The sequence below is a fragment of the Pogona vitticeps genome, chromosome 3 (assembly GCF_051106095.1).
Source record: "Pogona vitticeps strain Pit_001003342236 chromosome 3, PviZW2.1, whole genome shotgun sequence".
In the NCBI taxonomy this organism is placed as follows: domain Eukaryota; kingdom Metazoa; phylum Chordata; class Lepidosauria; order Squamata; family Agamidae; genus Pogona; species Pogona vitticeps.
Window position 1 is genome coordinate 56890774 of NC_135785.1, and position 16797 is coordinate 56907570.

General features: G+C 39.9%; 1 protein-coding gene across 4 annotated transcripts in view; it reads right to left on the reverse strand.

The window, feature by feature from the left end:
* COL17A1 (collagen type XVII alpha 1 chain) overlaps positions 1 to 16503 on the reverse strand; it is an 89787-nt gene extending 73284 nt beyond the window's left edge. For 3 of the 4 annotated variants that reach the window (XM_072995587.2, XM_072995585.2, XM_072995583.2), the window contains exons 1-4: positions 14946 to 16503; positions 2831 to 2896; positions 2484 to 2528; positions 1316 to 1414 (exon numbers count right to left, since the gene is read on the reverse strand). In XM_072995587.2, the coding sequence (XP_072851688.2) occupies positions 1316 to 1414; positions 2484 to 2528; positions 2831 to 2885 (199 nt within the window). In that variant the 5' untranslated portion in view covers positions 2886 to 2896; positions 14946 to 16503. The remainder of the gene's footprint in view (positions 1 to 1315; positions 1415 to 2483; positions 2529 to 2830; positions 2897 to 14945) is intronic. The other variant, XM_072995584.2, reaches the window with a different exon arrangement.
* Positions 16504 to 16797: the final 294 nt, after the last annotated feature.

Genomic DNA, 16797 nt, shown 5'->3' on the forward strand with positions numbered 1-16797 from the left:
GTATCTAACGTACCATTGTTATTGTTGTTCCAGTAAGCAGGGGTGGGCAAAATGCGGCCCTCCAGATGTTGCTGAACCGCAACTCCCATAATTCCTAGCCCACACAGCCAATAGTGAGGAAATTTGGGCCTAGCCCACAAAGCCAATAGTGTGAGGAGAGTTGGGCCTAGCCCACACAGTGAGGAATGTTGGGATTTGCAGTCAGGAACATCTGGAGGGCCGCACTTTGCCCAGTTCTGCTTGAGTAATGGAAGTATCAAACATCATTAAATTGTTGCATTGTGCGTTCAAGCAGACTAAGCTGATAGTCTCTGGTTCCCTCTAATGGCTATTTCTAATACTGGAACCTGAAAATATTGACCGAATTATTAAATATAAACCCAAAGAATACTTCCCTTGTCAATTAGGATTGATAAGACACAAAACCTGGAAAATTTATGCCAAAATGCCTCTAAAATGTATTCAAACTGTCCTTTAGAAGTAATAATTAACTAGATGTTACTCATTATACCTATACAGTATATCTCTATATATCTTAGGTCTGAGTCAATAAATCTAAAAATTAATTTTGTGTTAAACTACTTCCTGTTCAGAAGTAACTAATTATAGAAAAGGCATACAAAAACATATTCCTTGTAACTAGTTACTGCCAAGCTCTGACCACAACTCCCAGAATCCCACAGTTAAGCATGCTGGTGCAGGTAGAGGAGTTGTGAGAGTTTAAGGCCCCTAAAAAGTAAAATTTCCAAGTTCTTGTTTCATAATGTTCCAAGGTATTGGATCAGGTGTATATTCTGGAAGCTATGTAGAGGTTATGCTCTAAAATAGCCAATTCATTTTGGAACTGTCCAAAGAAGACTGTGATATCCCTATGTGAACATGAATGTTCTCTGAGGCATGGCTATTCTAGAGCTAAGAAGTCACTTTATATGCAACTGTTGTTTTTTTTACTGAGAGCAGTCACTCTTGAGTCTTCTGTGCCCTTACATGTTTAGCTCAAGATATAACTTCAAGAGAAAGTTGATTAGCCTTTCAAAGAAATGTAATTATATGTACAATGATATTTTCTGTGCAATATGTGTTTAGAGAATCCCTGCCTTCAGAGGCAACATTTAAAAACTGGAAACATAGTTTTTATATTTTTGTGGCAAGCATTTATCACAATAAAAAACCTCAGGGAGGGATTTTCCCCCTATCTTATAGTCGTCTTCCAACAGCGAATGTCTTTGCAATTAATCCATTCACATTACTTCCCCCTTACTTTCATGATCCCCCCTTGATGTTGTTTTGATTTGTTAGCTTGAGGATCACTTACTGGCTGTGACATAGCTGCTCCCATGGGTGTATGTCCGCTTCTCCACTCCACCTCCTCCGCTATAAACTGTTGTTTTGAGCCCAGTGCTACCGCCTCCTTCTGTCAGAGAAAGCAAACACAAGCTATGTGTGAGAAAAGGCACAAGAACACATTGAGGTGGAGGTGATGAGGGCCTTTAGTCTTGCCATACAACTTAGATATGCTTCGTGCATATGATCATTTTTGAAAGAACTGCTGGCACTGGAGCAATTCCAAAAATGTGTATTACATGTCTGTGGATGTGCAAATCATTCTGGACCAATACTGACCCAGTAGCTTCCCTCCAAAAGATGATGCCACCACCCACTCAGGGCTGTAAATGATCCTGAGGCCTTATGACAGGAAGGAAAGTTGATGCAGCTATTCCAGATGGGGTTTTGGAGAGGAAGGGAAATGATGAGGAACACTTGGAACATAAAAATAAAATTAGTCATCCAAACATTGCTATTATGATGTGAAAGATGTGGCTATATGTGAGGGACGTATGGGCAGACTGAAGGCAAAGAAATATCAAGAAGGACAGTGGTGCTGGATGAATTTAATTGAGGAAGGAGGTGGTCTTAAAACAGGTCTATGACAAAATGGAGGCCCTCACAGTAATATAAAGAGAAATTAGCTGTGTATGTACAGTAGATGTACACATAACTGAAGTGTTGGAGCTAAGGGGAGGAAACACCCTCCAGATCTAAGGAACCTAGTCCTCTGTTTAGAGAAAAAATGTGGAGATTGGTTGATTTCAAACAACATTAGCGGCATGGCCCATGGTTCAAGATTATACATGGAACTGGGTTTTGTTTTAAACACTATTTTGAGAAGTTGGATCCAACTTTTACGAACTCATTCTTAGATGAGTTCTGTGAATTCTTTCACACAGAGGAAAGAGCCACACAGACGGAAAAGTCAGAGTGCTGCTAACTTTGATCCATGTCTCTCCTATTACAAGGGCAATATTTCAAAAACAACTGAAAGAAATACAGTATTTTTTTTTATTTCCCAGTTGGATATGTGATCTTGGGGGCACAAGAACATCCAAGGGACTGTAAAAAAGAGACATGGATGTGTATATAATAAAATGGAGGCACATGCTTTTCTGACACACACAGGGCTGGTGGGTGTAACTGCCACTTACTTGGGGGAAGAGATGTCAGTCTGGTGGTAACAGTTTCTGTGATAACTGGAAATAAAGAGGGAAAAAAGATAATTTTTTTATCATTGGGCTGATCCACACTTTTTGAAATAGGTAAGTTGCAAAGAGTTGACACCCCCTCCCAATATCCCAATATTCAAGTATTAATTAAAGGGATCAGTCAATGAAAAGGCTCACAGTTGACATGAAATGAAAAATACCAGAAAAATACTATATTTTTAATACAGCTATGTACAGAGAGTGCGTTCAGAAAACCACTTAACCATGGAAAGATGAAGGGGGAAAATGCCTGTGCCCTAGCTAAATTTATGGGAAAATACTTTGCTTACGTCGTTCTGTGATTTCTGTTCCATCTCGCTTGTTTTTCTTTGTTACAGCATCCATATCATTTCTACCTGAAAATAAAAAGAAGAAAAGAAATGTAAGCTTTCTCATGACTTTGTTTTCTCCCTTTCAGTGGCTAAATGGCTCTCTAATTCCTCCCCTCCCATCCCACAGCAGATGATTTTACTAGCCACTCAATACAAGCCATATATTTTACTACACAGAACACCATGGCCTGCTCCATAAAGATATGTGTGTGATCATGGTCGATGTACTGAAACTGTAAAGTGCACAGCAAATTTAAACTACTCTCTCCACATATGGACACAATTTTTCTTACAAAGGAAGTAAATGTTAGGAAGTATTATATACATTTAGAAGTACAGTACATATTTAGAGATAGTGTCCTTGGCATTGGTTCTTTTTATTCTTCCTCCAAATGGTAATCTTTCCAAGGTGCCAGAATTTTTAAAATCTAAAGCTAGTGATCTTTCCAGTGATGTTTGGCAGGCTAGGGTCATGGGAGAAGGTCTAAGAGGTCAAATGAATGGCATATAGGCACAATTGGAGGAAAGGTTTATGTTATCTCAGCTTGTGAACCAACAGTGTCCTCTCGTGGCAGTTCAGCGATATACCCAGAGTTTGTCATTTCCTCCCTATGTCTTATTTTAGTCCACAGCTTTATTCTTCAGAATGTTTCTATATCACAACAGTAGAAGTGTCCACATATACACCAGATAAAATATTCCATTTGAATTCATCATGAAGCTTAGGATTTTCTTTCCCCTCACTTACATTTTACGCCTGCCAAAAGAAAAAAAAATACTGTGCCAATCTGGTGTGAGAACTAAAGAAAGATTTAAAAATAAAATGCCATGTGAGTATTTGCACGTGAAAAAGTCTTATGTTTTCCTTAAGATGCCAGAGAAGAGTATCAGGAGACAGGCATCTCGTTGGCTCGTGTGCTCCCAGAGGCATCTGGTGGGGCCACTGTGAGATACTGGAAGCTGGACTAGATGAGCCCCCAGCCTGATCCAGCAGGGCTCTTCTTATGTTCTTTTGTCAATAAAAACAAAGTAGTTGTAAAGAGGTTATTTCACATACAATGTGAAGAAGAAGATGCTTATAAAAGGAGTGGGCAATTATGGTTGCCAACAGTTTGCAAGAACCATGAATGATAAGATTATGGGACTTGCAATTCAAAAACACGGTGGTGGTGGGGAACTGCCATGACCCTGACCACTATGAGAACTAGTTTGTGTGAGATTTAGTTAATTGTGAAATAACAATTGCATGCCATCAAGTCCTGTTGTGACTTATGGTGACTCTTTTCAGGGGGTTCCCGGTAAAGAAGTGGTTTACCATTCGTTTTTTCTGGGTGTGCCCTGGGACTGTGCAGCTTGCCCAAGGCCACACAGACTGGCTCTCCTTGCAGGAGGACAATGGAAATCAAACCCTCAGCCTCTGGCTCTACAGCAAGATACCTAAACCACAGATAACAATAACAATCCCTTGTTAATTTCAGGTGTGTATGTCGGGGGGGGGCAGAGATCATGAAGAGAAACCTAAACATGTTATCAGAGGGTGGAACAAAGCATGAGAGATCAGAAATGGGGCACACCGGGATAGCCAGGCCAGCGACAAGTTCCTTTCTTGCAAGCTGTCAAGGAGTAGTGGTTATGTAGGAATTTTCATTTTGTTTATATGGTATTTGTTGTGACCAGCTGTGATTGACTTCAGGATGGCTCTAGGAAAGGCAAATAATTTTCCAGGAGAGGCCACTCACCCACACAGCCCTGCAGTGGTCACCAACCTTGGCTTCCAGATGTTCTTGGACTTCAACTCCCAGAAATCCTGGCCAGCAGAGATGGTGGTGAAGGCTTCTGGGAATTGTAGTCCAAGAACATCTGGAGGCCCAAAGTTGGGGACCACTGCTGTAGTACCATGAATGCAGAGGAGCTGCACTTTAGAGGAGTTGCCTGTTTTGTTACATTTTGTTTAGCTGCCAGTAAATTGTTATCGTATTTTAACAGCTAGGGATGTTGAGACATGTTTACAGGATTTTCTGCCCCTTGTACCAAAACCATATGGCTGGCTTTCAGTACCAGGTACCATAGCAATTGTCTGCTGAACCCAGTGAGTGTGGGAACATTGCCAGTGGGAGGGACTCCATCCCTCCCACCTACATGCATTCCTTATCATATGAAGAGGGCTCCGAATGCCTTTGTGATGACTTCGAAAATTGGTTGGCACATGCTGAAAGAGTGATAGATTGGTTTAAAATTGTGAAGGAATTTCTGCTTAGGGCCAATTGGTTAAAAAAAACCCCACCCACAACAGTTTCTTCAACAGCATAACAAAACTTCCAACATTTTGTATGGGATTGTTGATATACAGTACTTTTATATATATATAAAGATTGTTCCTGCAAAGTAAGACTGTTATATATGAAGTAGTTCTCGGAGTAAACCCATCTAAATTAACCTGAGCTTTCTTGCAGCTGAAAGCTGTGCCCTATATTGTCAGGATAAGCGATGCCTGAGGCGTTTCAGCAAACCCACAGCTTATTAAAACTTGAGTCATAAGTAGAGTCATAATAGGAATTAACACTGAACAAGCACTGACAGTGAAGGAAGATGTTTGAATGATGCACCCAGAAGGATAGAACAATATCACCCTGAAGCAAGACCCAGCCCAGCCTTTGGGGAGATTTTGCCTCTCAGTTGCTTCCCAGCTTCACTATTTAAGCTTCTGTTGTCTCAAATTTCTTTTTTTATGTCTTCTCCATTTTTGAGACTAGCTTTCAGGTTTCAGGAGATGTAGTGTGATATAAAGAGGAGAGAATGGAAAACTATGAATTAAAATTTTAATAAATACTCCACTCACAAGCAAACTATACCAGAGCACAGAGTCCTATCCTCTGAAGATGCCGGCCACAGAGACTGGAAAAACTTTAGGAAGAACAACCTTCAGAACATGGCCAAAGAGCCCGAAAAACCCACAACAACCAAAATTTTAATTCTCCCTCAGGTATGGAATTTTCTGAGTAACCTCAGGGCAGTCTTAGCTTAATCGGTTTCACAGATTTGCTACAAGGGTACAGTGAGAAGAGAAAGGACCATGAAATCTACCTTGAATTATTTTGGCAGAAAAGACAAAGAGAATTGAGCTTTTAAGGAAATGTAACAATCACGTTTGGACTTGTATGCTGCTAAGGAGGAATCTGCTCCACTACCATTTGCCACCAAGGCCCAAGACCCGAAAAAATGTTCTCTAATCCAGAAGCACTGTACCAGTCATTCCCAAACCAGTGCCCTTCATTCTATTGGACCATAACTCCCATCGTACCCTGCCAGAAAGGCCAATGCTCATGCATGATGGGAAATGTAGTCTAAAACAATTTCAATGGTGTGAAGTTAGGGTACATGTCCTTCTTACAACAAGAATGCCCCTGCCATTGCTTACTCACTGTCCACAGAAAAGCTGCATACATGCTCAGGGTTATTCTTCTTAAAATCATTATTCAGCCTATTTCTGCATATTAAAAACAACATCTGAGGCTGTGAGCTAGTACTGCTTAAGCTCCTTATTACTCCAATATGACTGCAGACAGCTGTCAGGTAAGTTTGTAGATTTGTTTCACTGATTGGTTTCCACAAAACAGAAAGGTTTTTTTTGCCTCTGATGTAAACATTCTGAGATGGTAGATATGGCCAGTGTTTCCAGAATTTTCCCATCTAGGTGTCATCCTCTTTCAGCATTGCACACTTACCAGTCAAATTTACCTTTACAGCTACTACTGCCTGTACCAGTTGGACTGCTGTTCATAGCTTTTGAGGCCTGTTAGCTACTTCCTTACATTAGTGATGTGCATCTGCAGAGACCAGCTCTCTCCTTAGGTAGTGTTAAGGGTTTCATATGTGATGCTAGAAAGCAAATTTGATCCTATCTTCATTTTTCAAGTTTCACATAAATATTCATCATGTGGAAGGAGATTCAAGGGCTATCCAGTTCAAAACCAATTTAAGCCTAATGAAAACTGATAGTAGAGTTGCCTAATAACACTTAATATTTGCACAGCAACACCCAGGCCACTATTTTAAAGTTATAACTATAATTTGGTACTTCTCTTACAGTGATAATAATTATTTCTGCTTTTGCCTCTAGATATACCTGAAAATGCTGGTATAAATATATAAATCACCACATGCAATTTTTATACAAATGTGTGATCCTCTTTTTTTGGTGACACATCTCATTTCTGGTAATATGTAAATCCTATTCAGCACAATGGTCTTCAAATATAGTAGGGCTGTCCTACTACAAGTAAGTGAGTGAATAAATGGGTGAGTGAATACACATTGACAACTACAATGGCAAGGTTAAGCCTAACATTACCATCCCACCAACATTATAGGCACTGAGGCAATTTAAGCATCACACATTAAAATTAATGTATTGCTTTGCCTTTATTTTGTGCTCAGAGAAGTTCTAAGTGATTCAGGAATTTTGAAACACTGGCTCATCTACTAGGAGTGAAGAGGGTAGCACATAAGTCAGAAATTCTTGTGGGTTGCTTCTCACTTCTAACATCAGATTGTGTTGCTGTTTTTATTTATAGTGTGTATACCTTAAATTTCAACAAGATAGTTTTGGGGCAGCTAAGAGTATAATATTAATAAAACAGTTAAAGCAAAAACTCAAACAATAATGGCAGATATATCATAATCAGCAGCACCATCTTAGAAGTGCAGAGCAGGAAGGGACCCTATGGATTATCAAGTCTAGCCCCCGTCAATGAGCACAGAGGGGAATGTTGAACCCCCAGCCTCTGACTCTGCGGCCAGATACCTAAACCACTGAGCTATCCAGCAGTTTTTCATCCAGATGTAAGATCAAGCAGTAGAACCTGTGACATTTTAAATATAGTATATTGCATAGTAAATGCATATAGATAGTAAGTGCATTTGAGTAATTAATGCTTTGCCTAAGCACCCATTTACATGAGACGCTGAACTTGCCTTCAGAAACTAATAGCACATTGGTGCCCCAGTGATGGTGTTTCTCTCAGAGCCACACGCCTGAACATTCAGACTTGCCAATTAAGCTGGTGTTTACCACCTAATAACCAGTCACAAAACAAAGCAAGCTGATTTGCAAGGGGAGAGAAGCTCATGCCAGGTCAAACACAAGTCTTTTGCCACTAAAAGCAGCTCTCCTCCTCGATATGGAGCTGACTTGTATAACATGCAGACATTCAGGCCCATAGATATGTCCTTGTGCCGGGTCATGTGTGACTTTAAAACTCATGACCGCCACATGAATAGGGCTCAGAAACAACCTGCCACACAGTGAATATCCTTTGACATGTATGTAATACTGTATCTTGGAATGGTTGTTGATGCTGGAACTTTTTCTATTGATGTCTGGCAATTAAAAGAAGCCGGGCAAGCTTTGCAAAGCTGATCACTATAAAACAAAGTAACACAGACGTACAAACTCTTGAGTTGTATTTGGCAAACAAGAGATTTCTCCAAGATGTCAAGAAGAATCCAGAAGATCATTGTTTTGAGGTTTTTTTAATGAGGCTGCCTCCATGTTGCAAATTTTTAACATAGGTACATGTGCACATGTAAGTAAAAATATTTGTGGACTAAGTTTTAAAATCTTATCTGAGAATGAAGCAAGATCTAAATTATTCTGGCTGAAAAGCTATTTTGAGTTCCAGTGTGATGCTGTGAAACACTGTAAAAGGAGGCAGGGAAGCATTCTTCCATAATTGTAGAACACCTCTTTATCAGTGATAAAGATTTCACTAACCTTCACACCTTCAAGATTTGAAAGCAATTGCCCCAGGTCAAAAGAATTAAGGAAAATTTGGTTCTGCAGGAGATCAGTTGGAAATCAGTTCTGGTGGGGTCCAGTCCTCAGGCCCCATTCTTCAAGTAAGCTAGTGCCACAGATTTATGCAGCACATGTGCATAAATGCATGAGCACATGCACACACCATAGCAGGCACATAAGTAATAGGTCGGATTTCTTCTCAGCAGATGTTTAAAATAAATACCTTAGAATTCAAAGTGGTTTTGCTTCATATTATTAAAGAAATGATAAAGAGGAAAATAGCTCAGCAAGAAATCTAAAATTAACATAATAGGTCTATGCCCTACAAGGAAAAGAATGATTCTATCTTGATAAGCATTCTTCAAATAGAAATAACTGTTAATAAACAGGTTATATAATGGAGGGCAAGCAATTGCTTGCATGAACACACCATGTTTAGTGATACAATTATAAAGCAGAAGCTTTAGGAATTGTGAGATATAGCTGACTGATTGAGGTTCAGATGCACAAGTTTCAAATCCTCGCATCTACAAGGAAGATTGCCATAGGCTCTTGTCTGGAAACTTAGGGAGCTGCTGCCACTCCGCAGAGACACTACTGAGCTAGATGGACTGGTAGTCAAAATCGGCACACAAGATTCCTAGTACAATGTAAGGACAAATTATCTGAAGAGCTTTAGTGTCTTTAATATAAAGGAGTCATAGACAGAAGTCAAGACATGAGCATGGTATAGTATATAGAGTGATGGACTAGGATTCAGGCGACCTGGTTTAAGACCTGGCCATGGTGGGTGGCAATGGTAAACCCACTCCCTAAATATCTCACATACTTTGGAAACCCTATTAGGATTGCTATAAGTTGGATGCAATTTAATGGCAGGTATGCTCTGTTTCCTACCTGAAGCAGAGGTAAAACCTGTGCAGTCCTTGCTTTGGCCCATGGAGCTACGTCTGTCCACAGATGCCTAAATCCAGCTGAAGTTGTATTGGAGATAACATGGGGATTTCTCCCTGCCTCACCTTACCCACTGGAAGGCAAACTGGGGGAAATGTGGTTTCTCTGGGCACTCTTATTTGATACTTACAAGCCTGGCTAGGTGTGTTTCACCTCCCCCACTCCTGTTCTGTGCCAAGATTTACGAGGAAAGCAAAGCCTCTTGGACAATGCTTCCAAGAGCACCTGAAAGCACTAGCTTTGCTCCTGTAACAATGTCCAACCCCCACATAGCCAAGGGGGGAAAGAAGAGCGAAGCTGGCTCCTCTACTAACGTCTCTGTTGGAAAGTTTCCTTTCCATGCATTGGCTGATGATCCAATGGTGTCAGGTGGCCTTGTATCCTGGTCTCCGCATGCCAACAGAGGGCTCTACTGGTTGGAACATGGCCCCCTACTCTGTGCTAAAGCTGGAAAAAGTTTTGATATGAGATGCCATGAATAACACTTTGCAATTAAATATGTAGTCCAGCCAGGGTAAGCAGTAAATTTGCACTCCATAGGCATCCTTCAGTCTCGAGAGACTATGGTTACATGCTCTGAATCGAGGAGTGTCCTCTCCAGAGCATGAAGCCTGGGTAAAATAATATGGAGGGTAGGCTGTTACCCAAGGAGCAGATCCCCCATCTCCACGTCACTGAAATGGTCCAATGGAAAGGCAAGAGCCAATACAACTAGTTCCAGCAACGTCGCAGGAGTTGGCAGAACAACACCAACTGCCTTCGGGACTCCAGCTCTGGATACATTTGCACTAGATCCAGGTCTAAAACAAAGCACATTCTAGACTCAGGTGTGAAAAAACTCCTCTGGTTTTATAAATGACAAACATTTCCTTACCCAGGATGCTTTTTTAAAAAAGCAAACCCTAAACTTTTTTGTTTCCTCAAAGCTCGTTTATTCTTGCTATGAGAGGGCACCCTCCAAGCTAGTTCTCATATGTTTAGCACAATGTGCATATACATTTATTTATTTCTTTATTTATTTATTTATTTATTTATTTATTTATTTATTTATTTATTGCATTTGTACCCCGCCCAGTTAGTCAACTGACTACATTGAGAGTCACAGTCACTCTTATGATCTGAAATGTGTACATCTGTCTTGGCAGCTAATATCTAGAGCAAATATAACCATGAAGATAAAGCTTAGATTTGATGTCTGCTCTCTTCCACCTTGAAGATACATTGGAGGTAAAACTGTATGAAATAAAATGTTTATAGCTAGAAGCTAAAGGCATAGTTTCTCTGAGTGGCCACAGTTCTTTCAAAACCCCACACTTGAACAATCAGACTTGCAAATGAAGCCTGTCTTTACCTCCTGATGACAACCACAAAACCAAAGCAAGCTACAAGAAGCTCTCCGTTGCATCAAGGAGAGGTGATAAAAATACAAGATGGGATAAACAGATGCATTTTGCTCTTAAAGGAGCTCCGCTTCTAAAGCTGTCATAACTGTATCATTTAGTTCAATGCTTTCTTCCCCCGACAAGGACAAAAGGATATCTAAGTTACCATGCGTTATTTTAAAATCCTCTGCTTTTACCCCCATTCTTCCCCTTTTACTGCCTCCTCCTACCATCCAAAACATAACCAATTATAAGTAATCAGAACCAATATTCACCCAAGGCCTGAAATTCCCCGAAAGATTTATTAAATTTCTAACACTTTCCATACAAAAAAGTCAGCAATAGTTGTTGCATTATAATGTGCAACAAGGCTGGTTCAGCACATTCTTGCTGTCGAGGTAGTGCTCCATCAGTTTTATATGAACACCCACGAACAAATGAAGGAAAGGGAGCACAGAGAGCATGATGAATTGTCTGAATTTTTATTCATTTATTTAAAGGTTTTGGTTGTTAATTATATGAAGTGTTTCTTTTATTACATTTTGATTTGCTTTATGTTTGTTTCATTCTGGATATAAACCACCTAGAGTAGTTTTTATAACTAATCAGTGCAGTATACAAGTTCAATAAACAAATAATAAATAGTACAGCTACCTGAGGTAGTATAACAAATGGTATTCCCAACTCAAATCCAGATGTGTAGTTCCCAGGGCTGGTAAATTATTTCAGCACCTGAAACAGTCTCACAAGTATCTCTCACATCACTACAACACACTGAAATCAAGGGGTCTACTCTACTTATAGCTAGGTCTGGATCCAGCCCAATAATAATACATTCAGTGGGCAAAATCCTGTTGGTGTACCTTTGTGCCAGCATGAGCTGGGTCAGGCACTGGAAAACATGCAATTAAAAGTAATTTAAAGCTTCATGTTCCCCTGTTTTAGGGATCCCCTTTGGCCTGTGGAAGCCTTTAGGAGCCTCTGGATGAGGGGTAGGTAGGACTGGCTTCTAATAACAAAACATTGCCAGCAGATCACCACTGCCCGGATGGGGATGGGCTGTGGGAATCCAGCAGTGATTTTTTTACTTTTAAAGGACCCCCTCAAACATCAGAGGCTCCACAGGCCACATGGGAGCCCTAGGAAGCCCCAGAACCCAACACAGGAAGCTTTTAATTAGGTTTAATTAAATGTTTTGAGCATCTGATCCAGGTTCCATTGGTAAAAAAAATTATGTCAACAAGATTATGCCCATAAACAAAAAATATTTGCTGCCTAATCATAAGCAACCAAATCAGCTGCCATTCTTGCTTAGCAAAATGTCTCGGGCCAGCCCTTTTCCCAAGAATTTGACACATCATAACGCTAATGTTAGGACCAGTTCTATGCAAGTGTGTTACTTGTGAATTTTAGACGAGAATGGACCTTGGCCAGCCTGGAGTACCAGAAGAGGACTCAGCCTCCTCCCCTCAACCAGTAATGGGCTCTGTTACCATGTGGCCAAACAACTTTATAGCAGGGAAGAAACAGAATATTTGGGATACACAACATGAGACAGACTCTTGGGCAGGTTTGGAAAGATCAGGTGGGATTTGTTCCATGCCCTGAAGCAAACTACAGTTCTTTAATAGCCACCATTCCTATGCTATTAACTCGTATTATCTATGTTATAATGCATGAGCCACAAGTTGAGATCAAGAACTAGCAAGATGTGTCATGCCTCTAGGAATCAAATGTCCTGAGGATAAGGAATATGTTCAGTAAAACACACCCAGCCAGCTAAAGGGAGCTGTCTGTGCCACACACTGAGGAAGAAGAACAAAAAACAGACAAACCAATAAAACAGAGGTTTTATAAAAAACCAACCAACCACACCCACACCTGCCCACACACATCCCAAACAAGGTCCTAGGAGAAAATTAGAGTATAATGGTGTGCCATACTTTCTCAACATAAGTTTTTCCTATCTGAGATTATACCTTTACTCATTCTTGCAGCCAGTTTGTGATGCTTTAGAATAAGGATGACCAACTTTGGTGGATCCAGGGACTAATTTTCTGCCCCTGGAGCTCTCCAGAGACCACACAGACTACTCGCTCTACATCTGCAGGTAGAACTGCTTTGGCAAATGCTAGAAGAGTATTCTGTTCACTGTCTCTTTGTTTCGGGGATATGAAAATCAGGGGTACTATGATTGTGACTGAGTGCTGTCCACTTAGCAAGGCTGTCTAGTTCAAAGTCCTCAAGATGAACAAAACAGCCCATACCAAGAAGCAACTCCAGAAGTTCTGAAGATACTTGTCCTTGAGCTGCACAAACAAACCTTTTCTAAAGACCCAGATGTTTTATGTAGTCTGAATGGTACGGGGTCTGGTAATATCAAGGGATCTGGATTCTATTTTTGTTTATAAGTGCCAGCTGAACATGTAAAGAAAAATAGAAGGGAAGTCACAGATGTGTTCTTTTTTTAAATGATGGGTCAGGGAGGCAAGGGGACAGAAGTCCATCACACTTCAAAAATGTTGTTTTGTGTGTGTCTAATGATGCAGGGGATCTCAAAAACCTGTTTAAAAAATGAATCGCTGTTCCTGGAGGCTTCTGGGAGCAGGAATTTAGCTCTTATTGACAGAGGGAAAAGAAGATGGAGAGAAGAGCCAGGGGCCACAAAGAAGAAATATGGTATACCATTCCAGGGCCACATTTTTGCCCTTTCCTGCTTTTAGAAGAATTTAACATTGTCAGGGTGTATGTGTGTGTGATTTATTCTGGCTTCTTTGAGCAGTTATTAATACACCCAAATAAAACTCACACAACACCCTTATGTACAACTCAATTTCAGTATTCCCAGGTTCTTTACTCCTGGAATTCTCAGGCACAAACCTTCTTCTGAAACAATAGTATTATCTATCACATATTCACCATGTTTATGAAAATGTTTAACAGTGCAATTCTACATCTGCCTTATTAGAAATAAGCCCCACAGTTTTCATTGGGACTTACAAACTGACATCAGGTTGCAGCCTCACCAGTTTCATATGGGAGACAGGATTTACAAAAAGGTGAACAAATATGCCCACCGTCACAGTTAATGACAAGAAAAATATATACAAATTATATTAGGAACCAATAGTGGCTAACGAGTCATCTTTTAACATATGTTAATTTTTCAGAGTTCATGACACAACCTTAACTGCACAGTTGTATACTAGAAGACAAATGAAATTAGTAATTTCTAATAAATTACTCTCTTTTGATAAATACTCAGCGGTCCATACCTATTCTGTCTACCAAAATTAACACAAAATTCCTTTGCTAGAGTTTGAAGCAAACAACATGCACTGAGATACAAACAATATGCGCTGAAACAGAATTCACATCCAATGTTCACAGAACTAGCACAGAATAAATATATTTTTGGAATTATGATGAGATAGCTCTTTGTTTCAAGTAGTTGTACAGTATATCTTTCTTTGAAATGTTGCAGGCTGTTTTACTTTCAAGATTTGAACACAAGCACATCTGTCTCTAAAAATAATTATTTGTTTATGAATAGCCTTATAATAAGCTTGCATTAATTTACATGCTTACCAGGAAATAAATCTAACTGGTTTTAGAAGAATTTACTTTCAAGTATCTATAAGAATGAGATATATGTATCCAACGGAAATATATACTTGTCCTATGCTAAAATGTTGTTTACTTTTCAGAGTAATTTATTCCCTGGGTATATCTATTCCCTTTACATCCCTGTAAACTTATTTTCTCCTGCAAAATGAAATTGAACCAATAGTCATTTTCTGTATCAAGAGCTGCAGACATTCTACAACAGATTAAATTCTGTGACTATCATTTGCCCAGAATTTAATGTTATCTCTCCAAAGTGCATGATGGCAATATAGAAGAAATCAGTTTCTTTCCCCAAGTTAATTGTGTTACATACCCAATGTGCTTTTGTTGGTAATCCTTATTGTTTCTTTTCTACCAAAAATCCAGATGTTATTCCACTTGACCCTCTCCACAGCCCTCCTTCAGTAGTGTGTGATTTCTGAATGATCCCCAACAACTGCTGGATCTGTCCCGTATTTAATCTCTTTTAACCTGCCTGCCCACCCCCCAAACATGTGTGCTCTCTTCCTCAAATCTTTTCACTTGAACAAGTCCTAACAAAGGTGTGTCATGGTTTCCTGCCTTACTCCACCCTATCAATTATCTGACACTGTGAGTTTAAAAAAAAAAACCTGCCTCCAGGAATCAAATTTAACTACTGGGAAAGAAAAGCATCAAGAAGAACCCTGCTAGATCAGACCACAGGCTGTTTAGTTCAGCATCCTGCTTCCCACAGTGGCCAACCAGATGCCTATGAGAAGCCCACAAGGAGGACATAAAAGTTATTGTTGTTATGTACTGTCAAGGCACTTCCAACCTGTGGCAATCCCAATACGCTTTTCAAATATGAGACATATTCATGGAGAGACATAATACCACTGGCACACCCAATATATTTAGGAGGTTAGGAGGGATTTGAACCCAGGTCTCTTAAATGCTAACCTGACACTCAATCCACTACACCACACACCTCTGATAAACATAAAAACAATTGTTATCCATAGAACATAGAATTCTAGAAGACTAAGGTTGGAAGACCTCATAGGGATAATTGAGTCCAGCCCCCTGCCAAAGAGGCCTGACAGGCGTTCATCCAACCACTGTCCAAAAACCTCCAGCACTGGTGATTCTGTCATCCTCTGAGGCAGTCCCTTCTATTGCTGAACAACATTTCACTGTTTGGAAGTTTTTCCGAAGACAAATCTTTTTTCCTGTAATGTAAATCCATTACATCAGGCTCTGCCCTCTGGACCTACAGAAAACAAGCTTGCCACATTTTTCATGTGACATGCTCTTAGGTATTTGAAGATGATATTCATATCACCACTCCATCTTTTTTGTCTTTAGACTGAACATATCCATTTCCTTCAACCCTTCCTTGAAGGCTTCATTTCAAAACCGTTTATCATCAGAGTTGTCCTCCTCTGGAGACATTCCAACTTCTCAATATCCTTTTAAAATGGCTGTGTCCAGAACTAGAGACAGGTGAGATCTGACCAATGAGGAATAGAGTAGTACTATTACTTTTTTGATTTCAACATTATAATCTTGCCAGTGCAGCTAAGTATCACGTTAACTTTACTGCTGTATCACACTGTTGACTCCTTTTTTATATGCACTACTGTCAAGCCAGCTGTCTCCTGTCCTGTATTTGTGCACCTGATTTTTTCCTGCTTAAATGTAGAGCTTTTCATGTTGTAGAATGTAATTTTTTCCCCTGATGAAAGTCATTTTGTTTATTTTCTCCAGTCTGTTAAGGTTTTCCTGAACCGTCACTCTATCTTTTGAAGTATTAGCCACCCTTCCCAGTCTGTGAATTTAATAAGCATTCCCTCCAGACCACATTCAACTTGCTTACAAAAATGTTGAACAACACCGGGCCTAGGACAGAACCCATGACACCCTCCTTGTCACTCCTTTCCATGTTGATGAGGAACCATTGGCAAACACTCTTTGGGTACAGTCATCAACCAGCTACAAATCTACTTATTGGTAGCATCATCCAGCCAGCATCTTAGCAATTTGGGTTCAAGAATACCATGATGTGCCTTGTCAAAGAAATATCACAGGGCAGAGAACAGATCTGAAGGTTATCTCATCTTGCACTTTCTATAGCCAAACATGTACAGCAAACTGAACTATATAATCTAAGACAGTAAGGTACTATTAGCAGAAGGGAAAGGATA